This window comes from Cervus elaphus, chromosome 5 (genome assembly GCF_910594005.1).
Source record: "Cervus elaphus chromosome 5, mCerEla1.1, whole genome shotgun sequence".
NCBI lineage: Eukaryota > Metazoa > Chordata > Mammalia > Artiodactyla > Cervidae > Cervus > Cervus elaphus.
The window spans coordinates 106,379,066-106,405,650 of NC_057819.1; the positions used below are offsets into that span (position 1 = coordinate 106,379,066).

The 26,585-nt window shown below is 55.9% G+C and overlaps 1 protein-coding gene across 9 annotated transcripts in view; it reads right to left on the reverse strand.

The window, feature by feature from the left end:
* The window catches only part of EPN2 (epsin 2), a 51,999-nt gene that overhangs the window by 3,948 nt on the left and 21,466 nt on the right, over positions 1 to 26,585 (reverse strand). For 2 of the 9 annotated variants that reach the window (XM_043904010.1, XM_043904011.1), the window contains exons 2-8: positions 20,670 to 21,431; positions 18,895 to 19,062; positions 8,373 to 8,485; positions 7,011 to 7,103; positions 6,165 to 6,357; positions 2,292 to 2,465; positions 1,962 to 2,048 (exon numbers count right to left, since the gene is read on the reverse strand). In XM_043904010.1, coding sequence (XP_043759945.1) covers positions 1,962 to 2,048; positions 2,292 to 2,465; positions 6,165 to 6,357; positions 7,011 to 7,103; positions 8,373 to 8,485; positions 18,895 to 19,062; positions 20,670 to 21,264 — 1,423 coding nt within the window. In that variant the 5' untranslated portion in view covers positions 21,265 to 21,431. Of the gene's footprint in view, positions 1 to 1,961; positions 2,049 to 2,291; positions 2,466 to 6,164; positions 6,358 to 7,010; positions 7,104 to 8,372; positions 8,486 to 18,894; positions 19,063 to 20,669; positions 21,432 to 21,892; positions 21,991 to 26,585 lie in introns of those variants that run through there. The other 7 variants (XM_043904012.1, XM_043904015.1, XM_043904013.1 and 4 more) reach the window with 7 other exon arrangements.

A 26,585-nucleotide genomic window follows, 5' to 3' on the forward strand; every position in this document is an offset into this window, starting at 1 on the left:
CCCTGCAGTGTCCAGAACCCAGATGTCCTCAGATGCTGCCTTGCTGAGGATGTGCAGGGCTGCCCCAGAGGATAGGACATTCATGGCAGAGCTTGCCCAACAGCCCCGACCTGCGCCGCCGGCAGGCACAAGGCAGGGCGCGCACCACCAGACCCGAGTCCAGGGACAAAAAGCGCCATGAGGGAGAGACCAACTGAGAGAAGCAGGGACCAACAGCGGCACCGGCTCCACACACACGACGACAGCATTGTGGGTTGGTGGCTACGCGTGAATAAATTACATCTTTTGGATGTTTTCATTTTCTAGTTTCTACAACGAACATGAATCTCTCAACAGTAAGAAAGCAAGTGGTTTTTAAAAATTCAGCCAGTAGAGGGTGTGCTGAGACAGACCAGCAGGACATGGATGCTCTGCCAAGATGTGAGAAGGCAATGTGGATGCGGGTTCCTAGAAATGGTGGCATCCTTGCTTGTTGTTCCTGCAGCCCCACGTCCAGGAGCCCGGTCTCGAGAAATACCACAGAGACACACAACCTAAAGTCAACCTGAAACGTCCTCCCCTAAGCAAAAGATTCAGTAACATCGCTGAGATACTACAAAGCTGTTTCTAAAGGATTTTTTTATGCTGAGAGAAAATGTTTTCAATCTGTTTTTCCAAAAAGTCGTGGGGGCAGGACTGGACTCTCTCATGCCAGTGTGAGTTCAACGACAAAGGCCATACGTAAGAGCTCACGAAAGTACTGGAATGAAGCTCACTGGCCACGAGCACATGGAAGAATTGGAAACGATTCTCATTTTCTTCCGTAAGCTTTTCCAAATTTTCTGATACAGTGGAACTCCTCTGGAGTTGGGGTAAACACTTCGCAGGCCCAGGGAAGCATGTTCAGACTTCTCACTAGGCGCAGGGAGCAGGTATGGACAGTTAGGTTGTGCTTTGGCTGTGGAGGACACACAGAAGCTTGCTGCTTTCTTTGTGTGGCAAAACAAAGAGCCCAGGAAGCAGCAGTTCTAAGGCGCTTCCGGCCCCTCAAGCTGTGAGGCCTGGGGGTGGCTCGGGATGCCAGGCTGCCCCTACCTTAGACCAGCCCAGCCCGGCTGCTGGGGGAGGCACAGGAGGCAGTGGGAAATGGGGAGGGGGAGCCAAGAGTAGAGAGAAAGGAGAAAAGTTACTCTGGCAGGAGGGGTGGCCCTGAGGATGCTCTGTCCCCAGCCCTGTGGGGTGTGTAAAGAGGGCATCCAGCCCCTCCCTCTGCCCTCTACCCCAACCCCTCCCAGCCTAGGGGCACACGGGGAGGAGTCAGGCTTCCTGCACAGTGGCTGATGGGCAGGGTGGGAGCTGCTTGTGTGTGTTTGTCTGTGCATATATCTCTGTGTGTGCACATGCACACGTGTATATGTGTGTCTCTGTGTGTACATGTTTGTATGTGGATATATGTATGTATGTGCATATATCTGTGTGTGCATGCACACACACACTTGTATATGTGAGCTATCTGTGTATGTACGTGTCTTTGTGCGCGCACATGTACGCCTGGGTATGCACATGTATATGTGTCTGTGTGAGCATGTGTCTCTGTGTGTATGTGTGTGCATATATCTGTGTGTGCGTGCCTCTGTGTGTATATCTGTGTCAAAGATGCCTGCCCATACAGGGACCTGAGTGGTCTAGAAAAGGGCGCCTCTGCGGAGCTGGGAGGAAGGCAGATGGAGGTGGGGCAGGGGCCATGCGGGGCTGGAAGCCAGGGCAGTAGCCTCTGCAGGCAGCCCCAGGGCAGGAGGCCAAGGCGGCCCAGCGAGAGGACAGAAAGCTCAAGGGCATCCACTGCTGCCCCGAGTCACCCCAGCTCTGAGTCAGACAAGAGGAAAGTGCATGGAGTCGCTGGGCTCACGACTGTCATCCCTGCAGAGAGGGGGTTGGTCAAGGGCACAGGACCGCGCGGAAACCACCACCACCTCATGTACCTGCTTTTTTTGAAGTTCGGAGGTTGTCAAATTCAGAGAAGTCATCTTTAATTGTACCATTCAAGTTGCTGAAGAGATCGAAGGACCCTGGGGGAGAGAGTGGTGGTGACTGCAGGGGGCTTCCACTTTCCTGCCTTCCACTGCCCACGTGGGCTGGGGTGGGCCGGCATCTCTGCCGCTTGTGGGGAGAACCAGAGAGTCAATTGGAGGGGGGAGTGGTGAAGCACAGGCTTGGGTTACCAGGTGGGCAGGGCGGGGACCAGGAGAGGGACTCCCCATGCAGAGTGGGGTGCTCAGACCGAAGCAGAGGAGCCAGGAAGGGGGTCTCACCAGAGGAAGACACAGGCTTGGCAGCCGAGGCTGCAGCCCAGGGGTCAGCGGCTTTCCCAGCGCTGGGGGCTGGCTGCTGCGGGGCGGCCCAGGGGTCCGAGCCCTTGGGAGCAGAGTGTGTGCCGGCTCCAGTGGGTGCCCCCCAGGGGTCGACAGAGGCGGCTGGCTTGGCACCTGTGGAGAGGTAGGGTTGGCTCGAGGATGCCCGGTGAAAGGGCTGGGCAGCCCAAGTGAGAGGGGGAGGGCTAGCCCTGGGTGGTAGGAGCACCCGGGGGGAGAGGGCCACAGAGCCTGCTAGCAGACCGGTGTGGCTCGGAGAGCACAGGGCACACACCTGGGTGCCAACACAGCAACTCAGCGGGTCTGGACAGGCTCTTCCCTGAAGGACAGACAGACTTCTACGCTCGGAGACTATCCGTGGGGAGGGGGCTGACTCCAAGAGCACCCACGCGCCAGCTGCCCCCCTCGGAGCATTGCAGGTGCCCGCACCCTGCCCCTGCGCCCCGTCCCAATGGTCAGCACCTCCCCTTGGCGAGCGGTGCGGGGCCCCTGAATCAGGTGCCCAGCAGACACACCACAAGGCTGTGTTCACGTGTCTCATTTGGGAGGCTCAGCTGTGCTGCTTTCCTGCTGTGTGACATTCTTCGCTGAGACAGAGAAGGTGAGGCGGGTGTGCTTGTGTGGCCGCCGCTCCCCAGGAGCCCCTCACAACTCCCCCTGTCCCAGCCCCGAGGTGCCGACTCCATTCGCCTCCCGAGGGGCTGCTTTGCTCCATCATGCTCATCGGTGGGGTTCTTTCCACATCTGGCTGCTGATTCTCTTCCATGAGTTACAAACATTCTCCTCACTTGCGGCCTTTCCCTTCACCCTCCTTAAGGGGTCACTTGAAGAATGGAGAAGTTCTCAACTGGGATGGGGCAGGACCCCCGGGATTTTCCTCTGATCTGTGCTTTCTGGGACATGCAGGAGCTCCATCCCCACACGGGGCCTCAGTAATACTTTTTACTTTAGTTTTTATTTCCATAAGGGATTTATACAATTTTTGTAAAAGTTAGTCCTAGGGACTGGTATATTTTTAAAACTTCATTTTCTAATTATCTTTTTGTTATGCAGAGAAACAACTGAAGTTCACATAGTAATTTTTGTATCCAGCAATCTTACTAAACTCAGTTCTAATCACTGAAATTCATCCTATTTATTCTCACAGTAATTCTAATAATAACTCTCAATTCCAATAAACCCCTCCCTGGTAGCTACGCACACACTCCCATCTCTCATAAAGGATGGCGGCAGAGCTCTTCGAGCTCCTCCTCTTCCTGTCTTGCTGTGCCGGCCAGGACCACCCGTCCCAACACATGGCAGAGGCGCAGGCTGCGTCCAGGTCTTGCTCTTAAACATTTACCATTAAATGGCTCCATTGACCATGACGGGCTTTCTCCTTTCAGAAGCTGATGATCAGGTTACATAAGCTCTGCATTATTTTAAGTTTGCTAAGACTTTTGTAATGAACAGCTGGTGAATTTTGTCAACCTGTTTCTGCCTTTACAAACATGACTGCATGATTTTTCTCTTTGGGTTTATTAATATGGTACATTAATACATTTCCTGGGGATTCCCTGGTGGCTCAGTAGTAAGGAATCTGCCTGCCACTGCAGGAGATGCAAGCTCAATCCCTGGGTTGGGAAGATCCCCTGGAGAAGGAAATGACAACCCACTCCAGTATCCTTGCCTGGAAAATTCCATAAACAGAGGAGCCTGGCGGGCTACAGTCCACGGGGGTCGCAAAGAGTAGGACACAACTTAGCAACTGAACAACAACAGTACATTTCCTGACTTGGTCCTTGCAAATAAAGTTTTTCATAATGAACTGTATCATTTTTATGTTGTTCTCATTTTGATTTTGTAATTGCTTCTTTGCTGAGGGTTTCTGCATCTATATTCCTAAGTGAGCCTGGCCTGACATGTCTGTTCTCACACTGGGCATCTTCTTTTTGGTTCTGGTATTAAGGTTGTGCTAGCGCACAGGAGTCTGTGTGAAGGAGAAGTGCTTCCTGTGGGGTGTCAGACCTCCCAGCAAAGCTTGTGGAGTGACCTGGCGGTGAGGGGGAGGGGCATAGCTGACTCCGTTAGTGACTCTAGGACTATCCTGTTCACAGGTGTCCTTCCACCAGTGTGGCTGAGTGTGACTTTACCCACTTTGTCTAAGTCCTCAGGTTTGACAGCACAGAGCTGGTAAACTCTTACTCTCTGCTGAGTCTCAGCAGGATCTCTTGAGGACGCTGGCTCCACTGCTGGATGAAGCTGGCCCAAACGTAGAGCCACCTGTCTGCACTGGGGCCGTGTATGACTGGTGTCCTGCCCATCAGACTGCCTCCTTGACGTACTTGGGGTGCAGTCCCGCCCTGCAGCCCCCATGCCACCACCTCACACAGCCCAGAGTAAAGTGCATGAGAACCAAGGAGCTGGCCCTGGGTCGGGCAAGGAGCAGCAGACAACGAAGTGGCAGTCCACAAACCACATGAGGCCTCAAACCACAAACGGCCACCCCAGCTGTATTCTGATGAGCTCTAAACATGCTCTTAATTTTTTAAATTCACTGTCAGCATTTAAAGGTTTGATTTGAAAATTTAAGGTTATGGACTTTCCTGGTGGTCCAGTGATTAAGAATCCGCCTGCGAATGCAAGGTACCTAGGTTTGATCCCTGCTCCGGGAAGATCCTGTATGTCATGGAGCAGCGAAGCCCGGAGCGCCACAACTACTGAGCCTGCGCTCCAGAGCCCACGAGCTCCAACTAGAGAGAGCCTGTGCGCAGCAATGAAGAGCCAGCACAGCTAAAAATAACCATTCTTTGTTAAAAAAAAAAAAGTCAAGGTTTCAATCTCTTACTGCTCAATGGTTATACAAAATATGATTTAATCTATAAAACGGAATATTACTCAGCCATAAAAAGAGGTGAGGTAAGAATGTGTGCTACCATGTGGATGAACTCTGAAAACATGCCAAGTGGAAATCACCAGGGCCACGTGCTGTGTGATCCCAAGGCAGGGCCATTACCTGTGCCTGTCCCAGTCCCTGCATGGGAGAAAGGAACCTGGCATTTGGTACACTTCAGCAAACTGCTAGGGAACTGAGCTGAATACAAAAGATGGGGTTCTGTTTTGGAGAGACAAAGGCCCCAAGAGACATGGGCACAAAAGACACATCCAAAGTTGCAAGACAGGATGTCCACACATCAGCCATGGCAGCAGGGTTGAGTGTACCTGGGGGGCTCCCAGAGCGGCAGGCTGGCTGGGTAACTGTCACAGAGCCTGTAGCCAAGCCCTGCCCAGTGATCAGGAAGCCCATGTGCCCAAGGTCTCCACCCAGATGAAACAGATGGGGTCACGCTCATGTCCGAATCACCTGTCACAAGTTTACTTTACGCTGGCATTAAACAGAACTCTAAAATGTTCATTTAGCCTATTAAACAGATTTGCTATTGCTTTAAATAACAAGTAAGAAGAATTACTTTAATTTGGTCATTTAAGCATGTCATAATTTCTAGCTAATCACAGCAACTCAACTCAGACATTTCACGCCATATAACAGTTTCTTAACCCAGGTACAATCCTGAGGCTGAGGGTTAATGTGAGTTCCAGAGGAGGGACAAGCCATTTCCAGTACATGTGGGAAGCAGAGAAGAAATGTGCCCAAGCAAAGTTCCTCACAACAGGACAAAACGGAGCTCTGAACCACTGCCCTCAGGAGGGCTTTACAGGAGGTGTGGAGGCCTGGACACCCACCCCGTCACCTGGACCCAAGCCCACCGCTGCCAGGTGAGCAGAGTGCCTGTAGCCCCTCCCTCATCCAGCAAGTGAGCAGGGGAGATGTACCAGGGGGGTCTTTACCGAACGACGGCCAGGGGTCCGCAGTGCTGGCTGGGGCTGCCGGCGCGCCCCAGGGGTTGGTCTGGCTGGCAGAGGTGGACGGGCCCCAGGGCTCCGCCTTCTGGGCAGCAGGGCCCGCACTGGGCAGGGCATCCATCAGGTCCAACAGTGTAGTCTGCTGCGGGTGGGAGCTGTGCTGCTGCGAGAGCAGGGAAGGCGACAGGTGAGCTCTGCTGCCTGGCAGCACATGTCCACCCATCGCCTGCACCTACCCGGGCTTCTCCCAGAGAGAAGGCCTTCAGGGGCCCAGAGGACCACAGGACTCCCACTGCCCCACATCACCACTTCCCAGTGAAGACCCGGCTCCACCCTACGTGCCACATGCCCTCTGTCGACCGGTCCTCAGGGTTTCCTGGGAAAACGCAGGTTTTGCCTCCTTCCAGGTGCTGTCCGCTGATGCACCTGGCCCCACAGTGGCCAGCATCACCCAAGGCCCTCTCTCCTGGGGGCTGGCTCACCCTTCCATTCTCATGGCCATCCTGGCTGCTGTCAGGGCCCCAATGGAGCCCCTGGCCCTGGGCGGGGGAGGGGGGGCTCTGCCTTCCGACAGGAAGGTGAGGTTGTCGGGGGCAGAGCAGTCACCTTTAGGTCTCAGAGCACTTGATGTGCAGCTTACAAAGCAGTGGCTGGAGCCATATGCTTGGGGGGTGGGGGGACCAAGAAGGGGTCATGGGGGCCCACCACCCAGGCAGAAGTGTGCACTCCATCCTCTCCTCACTCCTGCTGTCACACCATGGGGGCAGGCTTGGGAGGGTCTCACACAGTGACCCCCCAGCCCCGTGAAGCACTCACCTCTTTCTTTTTTGGAACTTTAACCGTGTCTCGGCGGCTCTCCTCCAAGGCCATCTGCAACCTGAGGTCATCGCCCCGCCTAAGGCGCTCTTCCTGTGGAGCACAATGAACCTCGAAGCTGGTGGTTATGGCCACAACATCACCACCCAGCTAGGCCCTCCCGCCACAGCCGGAAACTAAAGCTGTATCGCCAGTCACTTCAGAGGAGGGTCTGAGGACAAGGTGGACAGGGAGTATCTCCCATCCCCTCTGTGCGCCTGGGGTCCCCACCCACCTGTATGACTCCCACCTACTTCCAGTCCCACCAGGGAGCCCAGGGCACAGACACCACCAGAGAGAAAAGGAACACTTCTAAAATGCTTTTTCTCAAAGTGAAAATGACTTTAAAATTCTAATTTTGGAAGTAATATGTCTCTTCATAAAACACAAATAATCGGGAGGGGGAAAAAAAAAAACAAACACAAACAATCCAGAAAGGAATTGGAAGAGGGACAGGTCACAGGCCATTTCACCCTGACCCCCACTGTGCTCCCAGAAAACAAGTGTGTGCCTATTTTTGATTTCTAACAGAAATGGTCCACTGTATTTTATATTTATTCAAAGCACAGTCACCATATGTTAAGACTGGGCAGCTTGAGCTTTTACAAATGGATAATATAATGATTAAATGTAAGTGAATACACTCATTGTGTCTTATTTACTCTAAGATGGCATGAGGAACCACACTGGATGGGCACGTCCATCCACCCCGTTTTCCCTGTGAGCTCTCTGTACCTCCCTTGGGCTGCCAGGGGTGGGGCAGGACCCACAGGGAGGTCATGTGGACCAAGGGGCCGCCCTGGGGGCTGTCCGCTACTGTGGACCTTACAGGATACTCCAGTCACAGGGGGACTAGCCACTCTGGGACTGACAGCTGCCTCCATGTGACCCCCTGCCTGTCCCTCACGGCACTTCTAAGTGAGAGGGTGACACAACCATGCCACACTGCTTCGCCCTTTTGAACCACAGGACAGCAAGTCGGGGCTGAAAGCGGCAGCAGAGGGCCAACCCCTCTGAAGGTCCTCTGGGCTGCTCCTTCCCCTCCTTCTCCATCTTCACGTGACGCGTGCTCGTAACACGTGTCCGTCCCTGGACGTTAGCGCTCTGCTCTCCTGGGCCCTCCCTCCAGCCTCTGTCTTATCCTTTTCCAGGTCCAGATGCTCTCCAGCCACCTTGTGGATCGTATTGCGCACACGGGGTGCAGAGGGAGCACCTCGCAAAGCACCTCTGACAGACGCGTCCCCAGGACCGGTATCCTGGAAGCCTTTCCTCCGCGTGGCTGTGCCCGGCCCTCCCGCGGGGCGTGTCCCTGCCAGCACCCACCTGCTCGGCCACCTCTCTGCTCATGGCCAGCGCCAGCTGCAGCTGCAGCTCCTCCTCCCCGCTCGTCTGAGGCCTTGCCTGTTCCAGCTCCGAGGACACCCGCGGGGAGGTGGCTGTGGGGGAGGCAAAGTCACCGTGAAGGACCCGTGTTCCCCGGCCAGCCACCCGCTCCCGCCTCACACCCACAGGTCCACCTGGGCGGGGAAAGGGGGTGTCTGCGACCATCCCAAGGTCACAGTTGAGGAACATCACAAGCACGCCAGCCACCCAGCACCCACCAAGAAAAATATCCTGGGGCGCAGGCACGGCCAGTTCCGGCCTCTCGAGGATCAGACCTGCCTCCATGGCAGAGCTGCACAGCTTCAAGGAGGGAAGCTGAGTTTTTACAAGATTGAGGGCACAGTTCTGGAAAAGTTGGGTCATTATTCAAAGAAGCCCAAGGCCTCTGTGGACTCATGGGTCCTCTCAAGACCTCCTGACCCCAAACGCTGCTTCAGCCTAAATCTCCCACTTAAGTTTGCCTCTCAGGATCTGCTTCTTTGGGAGAAATTAACTGGTGGGGAAGAGCTCCGATACTGAAGTTTCTAGATAGCTGTGTTCTGGCTGCAGTGAGTAAGGTGGGAGAGGCAAGACTGAGCTGGGGTCCCTGAGTCCAATGGGCAAGGCCGCGGGCCAGTTTGGGGCAGCCTGTAAAGGGCGACATCTTGTCCTACATTTAGGAAAGACATGTGAACACAGCGAGGAGACTGCATCTGGAGCAACCAGGCCTGGAGTACAGTGTGTTCACTATGATTCACAGTCAACCAAGAGAAATGGTTAAAAAAAAAAAAAGGCCAACTGCCTCATGTGTACCCTTAAGCTAATAAAGAGGTCAAAGAGCAAAAAACGCTGCAGTTATGGAAAAAACACAAAGATGCTTTTCTAAATAAAATCAAGTCCAATCCAGTCCATCACCCCAATTTTCCAAAGCATTCCTTTAGAAATAAAGCTGGATGGTAACAAAATGTCCTCAAATCTATCTTAACAATCCGATTTCTTAACAACACCCCCCAACAAAAGCATGTCTGGTCCCCAAAGTTCACCTCTGCCCATCACAGACGGCAGATTCTGGCGTCCTTGTGCTCTAGAAAGCAATGCCATCACCCAGACTGGCGAGAACAAGGGAAGCGGGACAGTTGGGGACAGTTGTGGGGGGCAGGAGGAGGCTCTCCCAATGACCAGAGTGCTGTCTCATCCAGGTCACGGCCCCATGGGCCGCCCGCTCCCCACCAACTCCTGATGAAATGTCTCTGAGGCTGCCTCACGAAACCCTCAGTTTATAACAAACCCTTCATATCCACCATCCTCCACTTACTCCCGAAGGGGAAACCAGGCCCCCAGGCCCCACCCTATACCCCCAAAGGGCTCTGAACAGAGGGCCCCATCTTGGCAGGGAAAGCTGAACTTGGCTGTGCAGCCACAGAGCCTGACTTGCCTGGGACAGGATGAATGGGCCGGGGCTCTGCAGGGCCGGCCGGAGAAGTGAGGCGCCCTGTCCTCGGTGCCTCTCTGCACAGCTGCGCGGCCGGCCCGGCTTCAAATGCAAATGTGCACGTCTGTGTCCCCCCAGCTGACGCTGCTGGAATAATGTGTGGCCGGAACACACGGAAATAGCTCACCACATCAATGTGGAAATCAGACAAAGGGTATTCCCCTAAATGCTGTGGTTTTTATAAGCGGATGCACGGCTCTCGGTCGCGCAGATGGCAGAATTCACAGCCACCAGCCCGGAGTGTCAGCTGAGCGCACACGGACCTCAGCTGCGAGGGCGGCGTCCGGTGGAGACGCTCCTGCCTTAGTGAAGCATCTCGGCCCCACAAAGGGCCTCTTGTGCCAGAGAACAGGACAGTGAGCACAGAGCCTGAAAGGGCCCTCCAGCCACCAGAGCCTGGCCTGGCCCCACTCTGAGGCTCCACCACTCACGGGGCAGTAAGAGAAGCAAGTCCCCTTGGGTCTCTGCTGCTTTCTGCCCCAGCCATGCTCTCCAGGGAAGGCAGGCCCTGTGCACACAAGCTCATCACCCTGGGAGCACGAGTCCCCACCCTTCCCCTGCGGTTGAGACTGACCCGTGGGGAGGAGCACAAAGCCGGCACCCCTATGGTGGGCTCCCATTTGTCCTGCCTGGTCCACCACCCTGGCTGCGGAAGCACAGGGGGAGGTTGGACAGGGAGCCCACACAGGACCACATTGTCTCAAACTTCAGGCCAGGAGGAGAACCAGAAACCCACCCCCAACCTGGTACCTCCTGCAGGGCCACCCCCCCTTCACCCTGCTCACCTGCTCCAGGGGCTGGCTGACTGCACCGGGCCCCAAATCCCCCCTACAAGGCACTTCAGGTACACAAGGTTGGGGAATTTTGAAAAAAGAAAGTAAAGCACTCAAGGTAACAGAAAAACAGGAAACTGCCTCTTCTCATTGGCAATGTTCTGCAATTTTCCTAGAGAGCTCTTCAGCGGCATCTGCAGTCACGGACGTTGGTTGAAGGGCACAGACTGCAGGCCCCCTCCCACAGGCGGCTCTGCATGGGGACTTCAAGGAAAGTGGGGCACATGGGCTGGAAAGAAGGCAAGGGCCTGGCCATGCAGCTCCAAGAAGACCCCACCTGGGTCTGAGCACTGCCACCACCCCATGCCTGCCAGCTGACAGGGACACCAGGCACCTGGCCTGTCCCCACCCCACTGCAGCAGGGAGCTGCACCCTGATGCCACCCCTCCAGGCTTCTGCTTCCAAGTCTGTGAGGTGAGCGATGGGAGGGACGGGAGGGGCAGGAGGGACAGGAGGGCCCGAGACAAGCTGCTCCCACCCTGGGGGTTGGCCCTGCCCAGGTCACTGCTCTCCACTCCACCCAGAGCCACAAGACACCCCCTGTCTCACGGGGAAGAAACTATAGATGGACACCGCGGTGGCTCAAGGCCTACATGGGCTGAGGACTGTGGTTCTGGCAGCCGTGGCCTCCCCCTCCCTTTTCTGTCAGCCACCAAGGGAGAGGCTGCGGAGCCGGCGCTGAGCCCAGGGCCACTTTCTGCCCCTGGTGACCAGGTCCCTGTTCAGCTAAGTTCCTTCCTCATCACTGAACTGCAATGAAGTGCTTACTGGGCCTTCCTCAGCATGGCGACATCTTCCTGTGCTCCACAGGCTGTTTCCTGAGTCAGCGATGACCTCAGCCACCGAGGACACTCCCACACGGAGCAGAGGCTTCTGACCCTGTCCCCTGGGAGACCCACCAGGCCCGCCCGCTCCCAGCTCACAGGCGACAGCAGGAAAGACTATTGTTAGTCAAGTGAGATGAATTATGAGAAAATAAGCTCAGATTACCCCAGGTAACGTTGAAAGAGAGAAATTACATAAATATGTTGTGGAAATAACATGTCCACTGACTCAATGGACATGAGTTTGAGCAAACTCTGGGAAATGGTGGAGGACAGGGAAGAATGCTGTGCTGTAGTCCATGGGATCACGGAGTCAGACATGACAGAGCAACTGAACAACAATGTTGTGGAAAAGCCAAAAAGGTGCAAGATGCGAAGAGACTGAAGTACCACCACAGCTGGGTGACCTTCAGGACAAGAGGGGCTGGACCATGACCATGCTCTGCCCTTTGCCCACCACTCGACAGTCCTGGCAAAACCCTGTCTAGATTCCAATGCAGACTCTACATCTGATTCCAGTTCACAGAAGCACAGGAAAAGGACTGAGGCAGACAAACCCCGACCAAGGGCCACTTTGCAGGACGGCCGGCCCAGCATCCCAGCACATGAGGGTCGTGAGCACTGTTATACTGAAGGGACAGGATCCCAGGTGGTCTCAGTACAGACAGCTGGCTGTACGTCACAGTCAGAACAGTGGGCAGATGGGCACGCGGGCAGGGACGAGATGGCCCAACGACTGCTGTCCACTCCATCCACTGTCGGGTTATGGGGGAGGGGAGATGCCAGAGCTTGTGTTAAATACTTCAGCGTAAGAGGAAGTAAGGGCCGCCCCACTCTTCCTGCCTCTACTCCTCTTCCCAGAGGAAACAGCTGTTGACATTTTCTCATGATTCCACTCAGAAGACATACACGCATGCCCTGCACATCGGCGTGCTTTCCTGACTCTCGCCCACAGGCCCCCTCAATTCCTGCCATGTGTGAGCTCCACCTCACCACATCCCCACCCAGGCTGATGGTCTCAGCCTCAGAGAGGCAGCCCTGGTGGAGGGTGCGCCTGGAAGTCTGGGCCCAGACCCAGGCTTGCCGCTGCTCAACCCCCTGCCGTGGCCTCCTCCTCCACAGGATGGGAGATAGGGTCCCCGCGGCTTGGGCTGCTGTGGGGACCAGACGAGTTCCTACGGGGGGCACCTGGCCCAGCGCCTGGCATGTGACAGTGGTACCACAGCTGGCATTTTGCCCAACCCTCAGCCCAGGTGGGGTCCTGCCTCCCAATCCACCCCAAAACCAGGGCTGAGGCCCAGAGATGAGGTGGCTCGCCAGGGTCCCGCAGCCACAAGGGACAAAGGCCAACCTAAGGCCTTGCTCTTCATCATCACTGCTTCCCACAGAGGAGGGAATCAGGGCCCAGGAAGGTCCCAAGGCCACTCAGAGCCAGCAGGAGAACTCAAGAGCCAATGCCATGCTGTCTCCATGCCCAGCCTGGGGGCAGGCAGCAAGGCTGCCAGGCAGAGAGCAGGTGGGGCTTCACCAGGTTCGACAGCCTTGCCCTGCCCAGGGGCCAAGGCAGAGTGGGCCCAAAGGTGTGAGGTCCTGACCCCCAGCGCCTCAGAACACGGGCGGATTTGGAAACGGCTATGGCAGAGTCCTTAGTGAGTGGTTAAGCTGAGGTCACACTGGAGCAGGTGGGCCCCACGTCCAACGTGACCTGTGTCCTTACAGGCAGGGAAGAGATGGGGGCGAAGACATGAGGGGAGGGCGGCAGCTGTGGCCCGGGGACACAGAGGAGGCCTCCAGCAGCAGAAGCAGAGACAGCGCGAGGCCGGACGCTCCCTGTGCGTGCGGGTCTCAGAGGCGCAGGCCTGTGCACACCCTGATCCAGGGCTTCCAGCCTCCACAGGGGATAAGACCCGTGTCAGTGCTGCTGCAGCCCCAGGTCCCGGGCTCTCCCAGCATACACATCTGGGCCCCACCTCCCCGCACACTCCTGCCACGGGGAGGAGCTGCCCCTCGACTCTCTACTGCTCACCACCCACCCTTGGCCCCTGCTCTGTCACCCCTGCAAGGGCCCTAGAATCCTCCAGCTCCTTCCTGCCCTCAGACCATGCCCTCCTTCCAGCCCTCAGGCGGGCAAGAGAACCTCGGCCTCCCCTCCAGGGTCGGCTCCGGAGCCGTCCCCCAGCACATCCTCCCCACTGAGATGCTCCGCGCTCAGGGGTTCTTCTCAGCCTGGCTCAGCGCGGACACCCCTGCCCCAGGGACCCAGAGCCCGCAGACTGGGGGCCTCACCTGTGCTCCACACCTGCCTGCAGCCAGGCCATCTCCCCGACCTGCCTCTTTCCACGCACTTGTGTGTTCACTTTCTAGTTTAGTTTCCAGTGAGCAGAAGCTGTGACTCCCAAGGGCACACCTCACACACTGGGCCCAACCATCCTGAGGTACGTGAAAGCCGAAGCCCAGGAAGAAAGGAGGCAGCGCGGACAATGGTGGGGATAGGCGGGCAGACAGAGATGAAGGCTGCCCTGTCTCTGGCTGGCAGGGCTCAAGAGCCCATCCTGTCTGTGCTGCTCTCTTTGGGCTGCAGGGTAAATCCTGTCCATTACAAGGTCATCAGCTTGCAAGGTGGGAGCTAGAAGCTTGTCCAGAACAGGAAGCCATTTTTTCTCCTTGCTCTTTCCCGGGGGTCCCATGGTTTCTGGTGCTTTGGGAAGTCACATTCTGTGGGGGTGGGGGAGCACCGGGGCGAGGGCCACACCCACAGCTCCCCAGGCAGGCGCTCAGGAGGGAGGAACTGGGGGTGGGGGGGTGGGGTCAGAGAGCTGTGGTCACCGGAACTTCAACAGAGACAGAACGCCCTCTTTCTTAATTCAATCGTAAACTGAGGTTACATGCCTACAGCAGTTTCTTATAGAGCAATACTTAGAGACAGGAAACTCACTTTTAAAATGAATATCCTGATGGAAATTTTCATCTACTAAACTAGCAAAGTAATGCTCAAAATTCTCCAAGACAGGCTTCAACAGTATGCGAACAGTGCTTCCAGACGTTCAAGCTGGATTTAGAAAAGGCAGAGGAACCAGAGATCAAATTGCCAATATCTGTTGGATCATAGAAAAAGCAAGAGAATTCCAGAAACACATATACTTCTGCTTTATTGACTATACCAAAGCCTCTGACTGTGTGGATCACAACAAACTGTGGAAAATTCTTCAAGAGTTGGGAATACCAGACCCCCTGACCTACCTCCTGAGAAATCTGTATGCAGGTCAAGAAGCAACAGTTATAACTGGACATGGAACAACAGACTGTTTCCAAATTGGGAAAGGAGTACATCAAGGCTGTATATTGTCACCCTGCTTATTTAACTTATATGCAGAGTACATCATGAGAAATGCTGGACTGTATGAAGCACAAGCTGGAATCAAGATTGCCCGGAGAAATATCAATAACCTCAGATATGCAGATGACACTACTCTTATGGCAGAATGCAAAGAAGAACTAAAGAGCCTCTTGATGAAAGTGAAAGAGAGTGAAAAAGTAGGGTTAAAACTCAACATTCAGAAAACTAAGATCATGGCATCCGATCCCATCACTTCACGGCAAATAGATGAGGAAACAGTGGAAACAGTGACAGACTTTATTTTGGGGGGCTCCAAAATCACTGCAGATGGTGACTGCAGCCATGAAATTAAAAGACGTTTGCTTCCTGGAAGAAAAGTTATGACCAACCTAGACAGCATATTAAAAAGCAGAGACCAACAAAGGTCCATCTAGTCAAGGCTATGGTTTTTCCAGTAGTCATGTATGGACTGAGAGTTGGACTATAAAGAAAGCTGAGCGCCAAAGAATTGATGCTTTTGAACTGTGGTGTTTGAGAAGACTCTTGAGAGTTCCTTGGACTGCAAGGAGATCCAACCAGTCCATCCTAAAGGAAATCAGTCCTGAATGTTCATTGGAAGGACTGATGCTGAAGCTGAAACTCCAATCCTTTGGCCACCTGATGCAAGGAACTGACTCTTCTGCAAAGACCCTGATGCTAGGAAAGATTGAAGGTGGGAGGAGAAGGGGACGACAGAGGATGAGATGGTTGGATGGCATTACTGACTCAATGGACATGAGTTTGAGTAAGCTCTGGGAGTTGGTGATGGACAGGGAGGCCTGGCGTGCTGCAGTCCATGGGGTCACAAAAAGTTAGGCACAACTGAGCAACTGAACTTAACTGAAACCAGAAATTAGCTTTCAGAAAAATCTCAGTACCCATTTTGGGCTTGGGGCTATGCACCAAGCATGGCCACCCCTCTCGCACCCCAGCTGGGGGCGCTGCACCTGGGCTGGGTCTGCTGGGAAAACATCTGCCAAGTTCAAGACACAGAATGGTGCTAACACACTGTCCACGAACCTCACTTCCTGGAATTCTACATTGAAGACAAGACAATTCTACATCAAGACCCCTCGGAAAAGCAGCTTTCTGCCCAAAGGTATTCACCACATTGTCACCACACTGTGAGAACCTGGACACAATTCAGACAGGGTGGAGACTGTGATCCACGCGGTCCCTTCTCAGAGCATGTCCCTCAGGCGGGGTGCTGTGTGAGAGCCTGTGACAGCACAGGGGACACGCAGAACAGGAGAGAGTGCTATCCCGACCTGCTCTATGGACCTCTCACCCACCCAAGCTCTAACCTTTGAAGTCAAGCGTAACTGTGTAGCAACGTGGAAAATGCAGAGCAAGTTATGAGTCAGCTGAGGGGTCCTCTGAGCCTCTGCATCCTGCCCACTGCGCCCAGGGTAAGAACAGTCTCTAACTCGCCTGCCTGGCCCCCTCCAGGCAACTCCATGTGGCGCACTGTCAGGGCACCCACCCTCTCCAGAGCTGGAGGCCCACAGAGGGCCAGGCCTCATCTGCAGACCATGAGCCCTCACTGCCCAGTGCCAGCCCTGGCCAAATGAATGCTGTAACCTTCTGAGATGTGTGCTCTGTTACAAACGACACGTGTGTAACACTGGTCTACCATGTATACAGTATAAAACATTAGATTCCTTCTGCTCCCATGAAACACACTTCAGACCCAGATCTGTTCATACAGTTGGCCATGGGGGATATGGGTATTGATTATTCCTCCTCAGAGTAAGAACTCTCTGGCTCTCCCCAGACAGATGGCCATGATGAGGCCCCACCACTGCCTGTGCCCAGAGGCCCGGCAGCTGGGGTGACGACGTCGTGATAGAAAGGGCAGGGATCCAAACAAACCTGCAGGCCTGGAAAAGCACGCGCTTAGAAAAAACACTCAGAAGGACACACACACACAGGAACAACAGCAGTCTAAGGAGATTAGAAGATGGTCCATCTTCTTTTTGCACTTTCTACACAATCAGGAGTAGACAGGCATTATCTTACAATGAGAAAACCAGCAGAGTTTCTTATGTGCCACCCGTGCTGAGCTTACCACCTAGACGTGGAAAAGCGGGCCACAGGGGCACTGGCCCGATGGGCTGGTCACTGAGTTGCCAGCAGGCCATGGGAGGAGGCCCATGGGCACACCGCCTGCTGACTCTGACTTTCTGAAAGGGCACGGCTGCCAGTCATCAGCCAGAGGGACAGGAGGAAGAACCTGAACTGGACAGGCCGCAGCCTACGAGAAACCTCAGCACCATGATCATGGTGCCCGCGTCCACCCCGAGACTCCAGCCTGTCAGACGTGTGCCTGGGCTCTGGGCAGCCAGCAGCTCAGGGAGCAGAAAAAGGGAAGCTACAAAGTTGGAAACAGCCTTCACTACCAACAAAAGCTAACCTCTAGGAATCAGATGGTCTAGACTCAAAGCCTCAAGATATGGCACATTTCCATGTTTCTGGAAAAGCCCACAAAATGTAGTTCCAAAGGCTAAGTGTAAAGAAAATGAAAAGAGGGCTAGTGCCCCAGCCTGAAACAACCACTGATGGAGACAGCATACCACGCCAGCTGAGGGCCCAGCCTCGATCTCTGCTGCACCTCACAAGGCCAGTCAAGGTGACCCCTTCATGCTGCATTCCAAGCTGGCGTGCTCAAGGTAGATCCCCAGGACCCAGGGGAAGCCCTCACCTCACACTTGGCATCAGGCAGGTGCTCAGAAAGGATCACCCGTGACGGTGAGGGTACTAGACACAGAGAGGAAGGCACCAGAATGGTGACACCATGTAATACTAATTTGCCCAAACCTCATCCAGGGCTTGAGAAACTCTGGGAAAACAAACTCACTCAGTCATTTCACCCTTAATTTCTATCTCTAGGCCCCAGAGCTGAGGCAGTGTGGGCTGTGGGTGGACCAACTTGTTGGCAGTGTGTGGAGGCACCGAGTTGGTGGGGGGACATGCAGGCCTCAGCTCGGGGCTTTGAATGCAAGAGTCCCAGGACAGCTGGGGGCCCCGGGTACTCGACAGGCAGGCCCAAGGACACTGGGGACCAGCAGGAGTGTCAGTCTGAAACATGCTGACTGCCTCCCTGCACCAAAGCTAGTCCTCCCTCAGGACAGAGGGTGAGGGGAGAACGGGCCCAGAGCTCAACGCGATGATCCCGCGAGCACTGGCAGGGTGGCCGCAAGGTATATTAGGCCCAAGTGAGGGGGCCACTTCAAGGGCTGCTGGCCACCCCAGTCAGAGCCACCCAGGGAAGAGAGGAGAGGCATTCTCTGCGGCGGGCCCGGGTGCCAAGGCAGCAGACTGAGCGTACTTCTTCACAGGCTGCAGCGAAATCTGTTTTCAGCGTAGCCCGCACCAGCTGAAGGTTGTCCAGGAGAGCTAGCAATCAGCCCCAAAGCAAGCCTCACTTCCATCCCCATTGAGTCAGAGACCTCCAAACACTGCAACCTACAATTGATTGGACAGCTAACTCTCTGCTTGCCACAGTCCCAGGTCCCACGGATTTCAGGGAGGATGGCGGGGAACTGAGAAGCAAAATCCACCCCATTCGGTCCTCTGCTCACCCGCCCGCATCACTACAGCATGGAGGACGGCTTCCGTCTGGGTGTGCCGGTGGGACCAGGACCAAACCACAGGCCCGGCCCAGGGGCCCAGTCCTCCCCGCGCCCCGGGGCTGCCGCCAGCACACCTCCAGTCCTGCAGGGTGCAGGACTGGGAGAGCCCGACAACCACCCAGGCCTCATGCAAAGCAAACACTGGCTCCCTTGAGGCCTCCGGGTGAGGGGTGTGGAGAGGGAGGCAGGGTAGCCAGGGCTCCTGGGAGAGGGGAGGACCAGTGCTGGGCTGCAGAGGGAGCTGCCCTGAGACCCGGGAGGCAGGGAGAGAGCTGGCTGTACTGGGCGACCAGGAGCACACCCAGCAGGCTGCCCACGTTTCCCACCTTGGGCTGCGGGGTCCCAAGAGAGGCAGGGCTGGGCCGGGTCGCTGGCCGGGCAGGAGGGCGGCCCTGGGCGCAGCAGGAAGGGCGGGCGCTGGCTCAGCGGCGGCTCCTCGCTCTGACCCCGCAGGGGCCCAGTGCGGTGCTGGGGACACAGCGAGGCCTCGGGTGCTGTGGGGCAGGGACACACACACACACACACACACACACACACACAGAGACAGGCTGTTAGAGGGAAAAGCAAGGTCGGGCCCCGCGAACAGACTCTTGAACATGCAGCTTAAGCTCGGGCTCTCAGAGGCGGGCCAACTCAGGGCTGCTGGGCAGGGAGGCGAAGGCTGAGGCCATGGGACCAGACACAAGGCCCCACCACCTCCTCCCAGCCCTGGAACAGTCTTCACTCGATGCATGCGACATGGCTTCAGCTCCTATTCTCGGTTCTCGGGACTCAGGGGCAATGACCTCAAAAGGCAGGCAGGAGAAAAGCAGCCCCCAGGGCCCTTACGTGACCACTTCCAAAGAGGAGGCCAGCCCGGAGCCCAGCCCACCTGCAGCTGCCTTTCTTGGAGGAGAGGGGCTCCCTGAGGCACACATATGACTTCACTTCTTAAGGGCAATCTTCCTTTTCTATCAACCTAGTGTAGGGGAGCCCCTGGAGCCCCAGATTGCATGCTCCATTTCTTTTAAGCAGCTTCACCAAGGTCCCAGCCTTTGCCTGAGCAAAGTCATCCAAACTAGGTGGGGAAACGACAAGAACTACAAGTGGGACAAGGAATGCTGGCCTCTGAGCTTGACAATCACTGAGAATCCCAGAGGTGGGAGTCCGACCCCACTGTGCAAATCTGCTCAACACAAACGCTACAAGTGGCAGGGTGACGACAAACTGAAAACTGCCAAACTAAATAAGCAAGGTCAACAGGGGGTTGTCAAACTGCAAACAACTGGGTTAAAATTTTTTTTAAGCTAACACTGTTACTTATTCCAAAAGCAAAGGGTAGGGGTACCTGGATTCTTGTTTTCACAGCCAGAGGAACAATTTCTGTGTCCCTCACCCTGCAGGCTACCAGGGCTGCCTGCTTGCCACTGCACTGAGAAGGCAGAGGGGCACCGTTTCAGGGCCCACGTCCATGAACATCTAGGATGCCAACATGGCTCCCTGGCCAGCCTCTGTCAGGCCCTGAATGCCACTTCTGCTCTCTGACATCGCTCCTGAACACTGGGCAAAGACCCAGCATCTTCAACATGCAAAGCAAGAAAATAGAGCAGCCCAGAAAGCACGGACCCAACCGTGTGACCGAATCAGCAAGGACTCCCACTCAGGGTGGGAAGGAAGCCTGGCTTCTCCCTCTGCAAGTGAGGCGGACATGCACTGCCTCACCCAGTGATGCTCAAGCAGAACAGACGCTGAGCCAGTCGGGAGACCAGCTTCAGAAAGCCCAGTTTCAGAAAGACACTGAATATGAGATAAAAGAGAGTAGATTCTCCAGGACCGCCAATCCCCTGCTCCTGGGGCAGCCAGGCCCTTTGCTTCAGCCCTGCCCTGAGAAGGAAGCAGGTAATCCATCCTCTGGGCCCACCTTGCCCCCGGGGCCGGCCCTGCCCACATGCACAGAGTCAAACCCCAGAGTGGCAGAGGGTCTTGGGACCCCAGGCCAGAAGTCCCTCTGTAACAGTAACCCCAGGCGGACTGAGGGGCTGCTGCCAGGTGCCAGCAGCGGGAAGGTAGTGGCCACAATCTCTGGCTGAGCCTGGTGCCCGGAATGGGGGTTACTACTCACAGCCATGGTAGGAAGCCGGTGACCCCCCGGCCTTGCCGTACTCCTGCTCCGAGTAGCTGGTGGACAGGTTGGGCTGGCTGGAGCCCCGGCCAAAGGTGATCTGGTTGCTGCCCATGCCGGTGGCCACCTGGGCCATGCGCTCCTTGGTCTTGAGGGCCTGGGCCCGCTCGGCCTTAAGCCGCTCCTCATCCTTCAGCAGGGCCACCAGCTGCTTGGCCTTCTCACGCACGTTGACCCCCTGGTCCTTGCCGTCACGGTCGACGTACTGGAAGTCCTTCAGGGTCTGGATGGCGAAAATGTTTTCACGGCACTGCTGGGCCACGCGCTCTGAGCCCGTCTTGATGAGGTAGTCGAGCAGCGTCAGTGCCTTGTACACGTGCCGCCAGTTCTTGCCGTGGTCGTTGAGTCGCTTCCACACCATGCTCATGATCTCCGAGAAGGCCACCACGTTGTAGGTCAGGTCCGCGATCTCCGTCATCAGGGAGCTGGACGGGCCCCATGGGTCATTGGAGGTGGCTTCCCGCACTTTTATCTCGGCTTCCGAGTAGTTGTTGACAATGTTTTTCATCTGCCGTCTGATGGACGAGGTCGTCATCTTTACGTTCTGTGACAAGTGCAGATCCCTTCAGAGAGAGAAGCTTCCCCGTCTCCAGCAGGTTTGTGCCTCACAGAGGTTCAGTCTCTGTAACAGGTCTGGAGCAGGGTCCCTGACGGTCATTTCCTCTAATGGAGCCTCAGATCTGAGAAGCCAGAAGCCATGACCTAGAGAAAGTAACAAACGGTACTGTGCGTGAGTTCCCCTGAGACAGCAGGCGCTCTGCAAATGGCAGGCACTGGTCGGCCAACCCGGGTGGTGAGAGGACATCCTCCAGCCCCCGGGGACAAGAAGAATGCCATCTTCCCTTCAAAACTAAGATAAGATCAATACTACACGTTAATAACCAATACAGTTTAAACTCAAGTTTAAGCCTCTGGAAGGAAAGCAGTAACACTGTAACTCCTGGTCTATTTTCAAACCACTTCTGCTGCATCTGCTCTGCCACACCTGGCAGATGCCCGCTAGAAGAATCTCACACCATCTACACTGGCTCCAGAGACTCTCTCTGACCCTCTTCTCCTGACTTCTTACAGAGATGCCCAACCCCTTCGAGACCAGGGCTGAGGCCCCACTGGGCTTTCAGAGCCTCTAGCATCTAGCACAAGCTATGTAGCACTGATACAACCTTACAAATAAACTGCTTCTGGCCCAGTTTCCTCATCTGAGAGAGAAGAGAACCGAGGGCTCCACATTAACAGGTCCACCCAGCCCTTTGCCGCAAACACATCTCTCCAGGGAAGGAACACCTGCGGAGCTGGAGTGAAGGCTATGCCTCTGGCCACAGGCCTGGCCCAGAGTGTGGAGGACACCACCTGGTTTGGCTGCCAGTGAGCACCCAGCACCGCGATATAAACGCTGCTGACACAAGTTAAAAATAGTGCCCCTTCCCCAGGAAGGCATCTGGCAGGGGACAGAGGTGAGCGTGGGGACCTGAGGATGCAAGTCCAGGGCAACTCGACTGTGGCGGTGGGCCACAGAGGCGAGGAAAGCACTCCCTGCAGAGCTAGCCCTCAGGGGGAGGTCTTCAGAGGAGGAGAGGGGGCAGGTGGGGATTGAAAAGGAAGCAGTGCCAGGTGACTCCTCTCCTACAGAATGGGGAGGGGGCCCAGGACCTGCAGCTCCCCACCCCCACCCCACACTCAGCTGTCACTGGGCTTCTGGCCTGGGAAAGAGCTGGGTGGCCTTGGGCCAGGCTGTCTCCTTGTATGCTCACAAAAAGCCTTCCTTCCGGGTAAGGATCACCCCTCCCCTGGTGCAGATGGAGAGCCTTCCTTCTGGGTCATGAGGTCAGCTGACCAAGGCTCCCTGCTGAGGACTCTCTCCCTCCTCCCACAGGGGCCCTCACTCTGCTGCTTCTGCCAGAGGAACAATGGGTGGGCGGCCTCCACCAGCTTCATCCCGGCTTCAGAAATAAGTAATCAGCAAGTGTCAGGAGTGGGGAAGCCACAAGAAATGCCCACTCCTCACATGCAGCCAAATAGGAGAAGCTCATAACTGTCATCCTGGTGACAATTAGACATCTGCTTGGTGAGCAAGGCCTCTCCACCCTCAGACAGGTGAAGAATTCTGTCTTCATCTGCAGATGCAGGGCTTCAGCAGAATGGGACTCAGCTGAAGGTGGGCAGAGTGAACTCCACTGCCCGGCCAGCTCTTACAAACCTTGTACAGTGTGTGCGAGGAGCAGGGCCAGGTGCTCTGTGGGGACCTGCATGTGTGACATGACCAGGCTGGTCATCCATGGCCGCCAGACAGGATGGGCCTCAGAGGGGGCCTCCCGAGCAAACGCTCCAGCGTCACTGGTCACACTCGAGGTCCCAGAGCCCCAGGGCCACCCAGCACCCTGTCTGTCACCCACCTGGGGCCCGGCAGGCTCCCCTACCCTGCACTTCACAGCTGCAGAAGCCATCACAGCCACGTGTAACCTGCAGCACGCATGCCCTGTCCCAGGCAACAGCCCATCCACACACACAAAGCCTGAAGGACGGGCCCTTAGCCACAGCTGAGCCATGGCCCAGTACGACCAAGGAGCTGCGTCCCTTGGCCCCAACATGCAGGCAGCCCAGCCAGTCTCGGATCATGACTCTTTCTCAAGAGCAGCCTATAATGGTGACCATAAAGTAACAGCTGGATCACATTTGCCAAAGACGAGCTGGGGCAGAAAAATGCTGGCATATTTGAAAACACAACCAGAATTCCACTGACAGTGGAGACTACAAATAGATTGAATAAAACAGCAAACAGAACAACACTAAAAAAACAAACAAAAAATTCCAAGGCTAGAGTGATGCCCCTGGAGGCAAGAAGAATTCCATAAAAATGTGTTCAAGAGCCTGCAGAGTTGGGTGGGGAAATTCCTTCCAAATCCAGAGTCCCAGATGAGGGAGGAAGCAGCCCTCGTGGCTCCAGACCCCAGGTGGGCCCTGGTCAAAGCCCACGTGAGTCCTGGTCATCCTTTCTGTGACAGGGACGTGACTGGCCAGGTGTCAAGAAAACGCTGATGGTTGGGGTCTCCACCAAACCCCCATTTGGGGGGCTTTTCAGGGTTCGGGGATCATTATCAGGGACCCAGACCAGCTATGAGGGAACGGCAGCAAACGTCTCTCCCCTCCCCAAACCTAACAGGATCCGCAGATGGCAGCTCCTTTTCTGCGTCTGGCAGCCTTCTGTGACTTTCTCCAGGCAGGCGACACCTGCAGGGAAGCTGAGGGCCATCCGCCTCACTCACCGAACATAGCATCCGTGTTCCAGGACTCCTCGGTGGGCAGAGAAATCAAATCTTATATCTCTACCCCAAAAGCGGACTTCAAGAAAACTCTGCGTTCATATATGTGAAGAATTTCAAAAACAAACATCTGAGACTCTTAACTCTGAGATGTAAAGCAGGTACAGTGACAGCACCCACAGTGCAGGAAGAGCCCCGGGTGCCAGTTAACTGGCTGCAGGGGGACTGACCGTCCCCCCAACGCCGGATGACCCCTGCCCCCTCAAAAAGGAAGAGCCACCTGGGGGCTTCTCCCAAGACATGAGAGTCTTGGAACAAGCACAGGAAAATTCAAATTCGATGTCAGACAGCCTCCAATGACCACATTAGTGATTTTTCTAAAAGCAGAAATCAAGCACTGAAAACACACGTGAGGAATCCTGCTTTTCTTTACCAGTGTGGCAGATCATTCAGTCTCGAGGAAGAGCAGCTGGGCTGCAGGTTACACGGGGGTTGAAGTGCAGTCATTCTGAAAGATGGTGTGAAACAAGGACCAGGCTCAGGAGACATGGTTCTGGCCATCCGACAACACAGTCACTTAGAAATGGTGGTGTGGCAAGCAGCACCTCCCGGAGAGAAGCGAGGGCCAAACACTGGTGCCTGGACTAGTGGATGGGTGAGCATGCCTCCGAGAACAGAAAATTCCTCAATGTTCCCCTCCACTACTCCTCCAAGTAGTTTTGCTAATGACCAACGAAGACAACATTCTTAAACAACCCTGCCAGAAACCAGACAGCACACAGAACCAGGGGCCTGGAAAGCAGAGCTCAGGGCTGGGCCAGGCCCAGCCTCCCGCTCCTGGATGGCAGGGTAGACCAGACGCCCAGCCTAGCCTCCCATCCCAAAGCCCCTTTCTGACAAAGGCTCAACTCCTGTCAGCTCCAGGGTGTCACAGGAGCCCCCACCTTAGACCAGCCCCAGGTCAGCCACCATGAGGCTAGAGTTCTGGCGACAAGCCTAGTGGTGGATGTTTCTCTTGGCCTGTGGGCCTTCCCGGGTCTGTGGAGTGAGAAAAGCAGCCCCCGGAACTCAGCCCCCCTCCAAGAAAGGAGCTTGTGACCCCTGGGCCAGAGTCCCATTCTAACACGCTGAGTGACTCTACCACCAGAGAGAGAGACCCCCCTGATGGCCAGTGGCCACACCACCCAGAGACTGGGGCACAGAAGGGGGCATCTGATGACTTCACACCCACCCACGCACACACAGGGCAGGCCCACAATGGGCTTGATCAGAAGTTTCCAACTTGAGACACTCGGGGAAAAGAACAGAGCTACATGGGAAAATGTAGAATTCCCAGGGTTTCATGCTTAATTTAGACCTGGCTGGACACTGTGGTGGCGCTGAGTGCTGGGCTGTGGCCACGTCCTAAGGAGCCAGCAGGAGAGGGGAAGCCAGGGGAGGGGGGTGGCTGTGGACCACACGGGCCTGGTTTCAGGCGCAGCAGTCACCCAACACTGCTCTCTCAGGAGCTCAAGATGCTGCCAAGAGGAAGCCCGCGGGTGAGGACAGGCACCTCCAGACAGTGTAAGTGCAGACCCGGCCTTGCACAAGGGGCTCCCATGGGCTTCCGGGAGTGTGGCTGAGGTCCTTGCAGCCCACCCCAGGCAGTGCGGGGGGCACCAGAGCCCAGAAGACAGCAGGTGAGCGCCTCCGGGGCCAGCACGGGTGCACCCTCCGCCCCCTGGCACTCTCCCCGGCCCAGGCATGGCCTGATCCCCTGCCCACGGCCTCCCCCCGCACTGCCCCACTGGCTCTTTCCTGTCAGTTGAGATCTGGGGACCACAGTCACTCTCTCAAGTCACCAGCTCCCACTGTGGGCAGATCCTCTCCATGTGGGATACGTTCCTGCTCATCCCAGTTGCTGTGTCCCTATCTTCACCATGTGTCCTCAGCACAGGCTGCTGACGTGGGCTGAGCGAGCGGGCACAGAGGGAAACTGAACAAGGCAGACAGCGCCCTACCCCCCTCCACTCCTCAGACACGGGGCTCACACTGGGCTAGTCCCCCAGCAGTCTCCCTCAGGGTCTCTGTTGCTGGGGTCAGAACAGCCACTCTGCCCAGTGAACATATAAAACCACTCCACGTGGCTAAGAGTTCACAACAAAGGACCTGAGGGCAGGGGTGAACCATGTCAGCCAGTAATACCCAGGCAGTCCCACGGGCAGCGGAGCCCTGCCTCCCTACCAGCCTGGGCTCAGGAGCAGACCAGGTGATGAGATGGGGCAGCCGCTGCTCGGCGCTGAGGGACACGGGTCCAGATACCTGCGTCCTCCCAGAGTGTGCCCCTGAGGATGTTTCTCAGCAGCATCCCGAGGGCAGCCTGGGGACATGGTCCAGGGCAGGGGACACGGCTACAGAAGCAGCAGGGCCTGGGCAGAACATGCTGGGCAGAAGGCACCTCCTGGTCGGGCAGGCGGGATCGTCCACAAGCCCCTTCCTGACCGTCACGCCTGGGCCCAGGCCCAGTCCTCTCCTGTGTGGCTGGCATTTCCAACAAGGCCTCAGATGTGCTAACTCTCTGATGCCAACAGTCACCCGAACAGAACAGGCTCAGAAT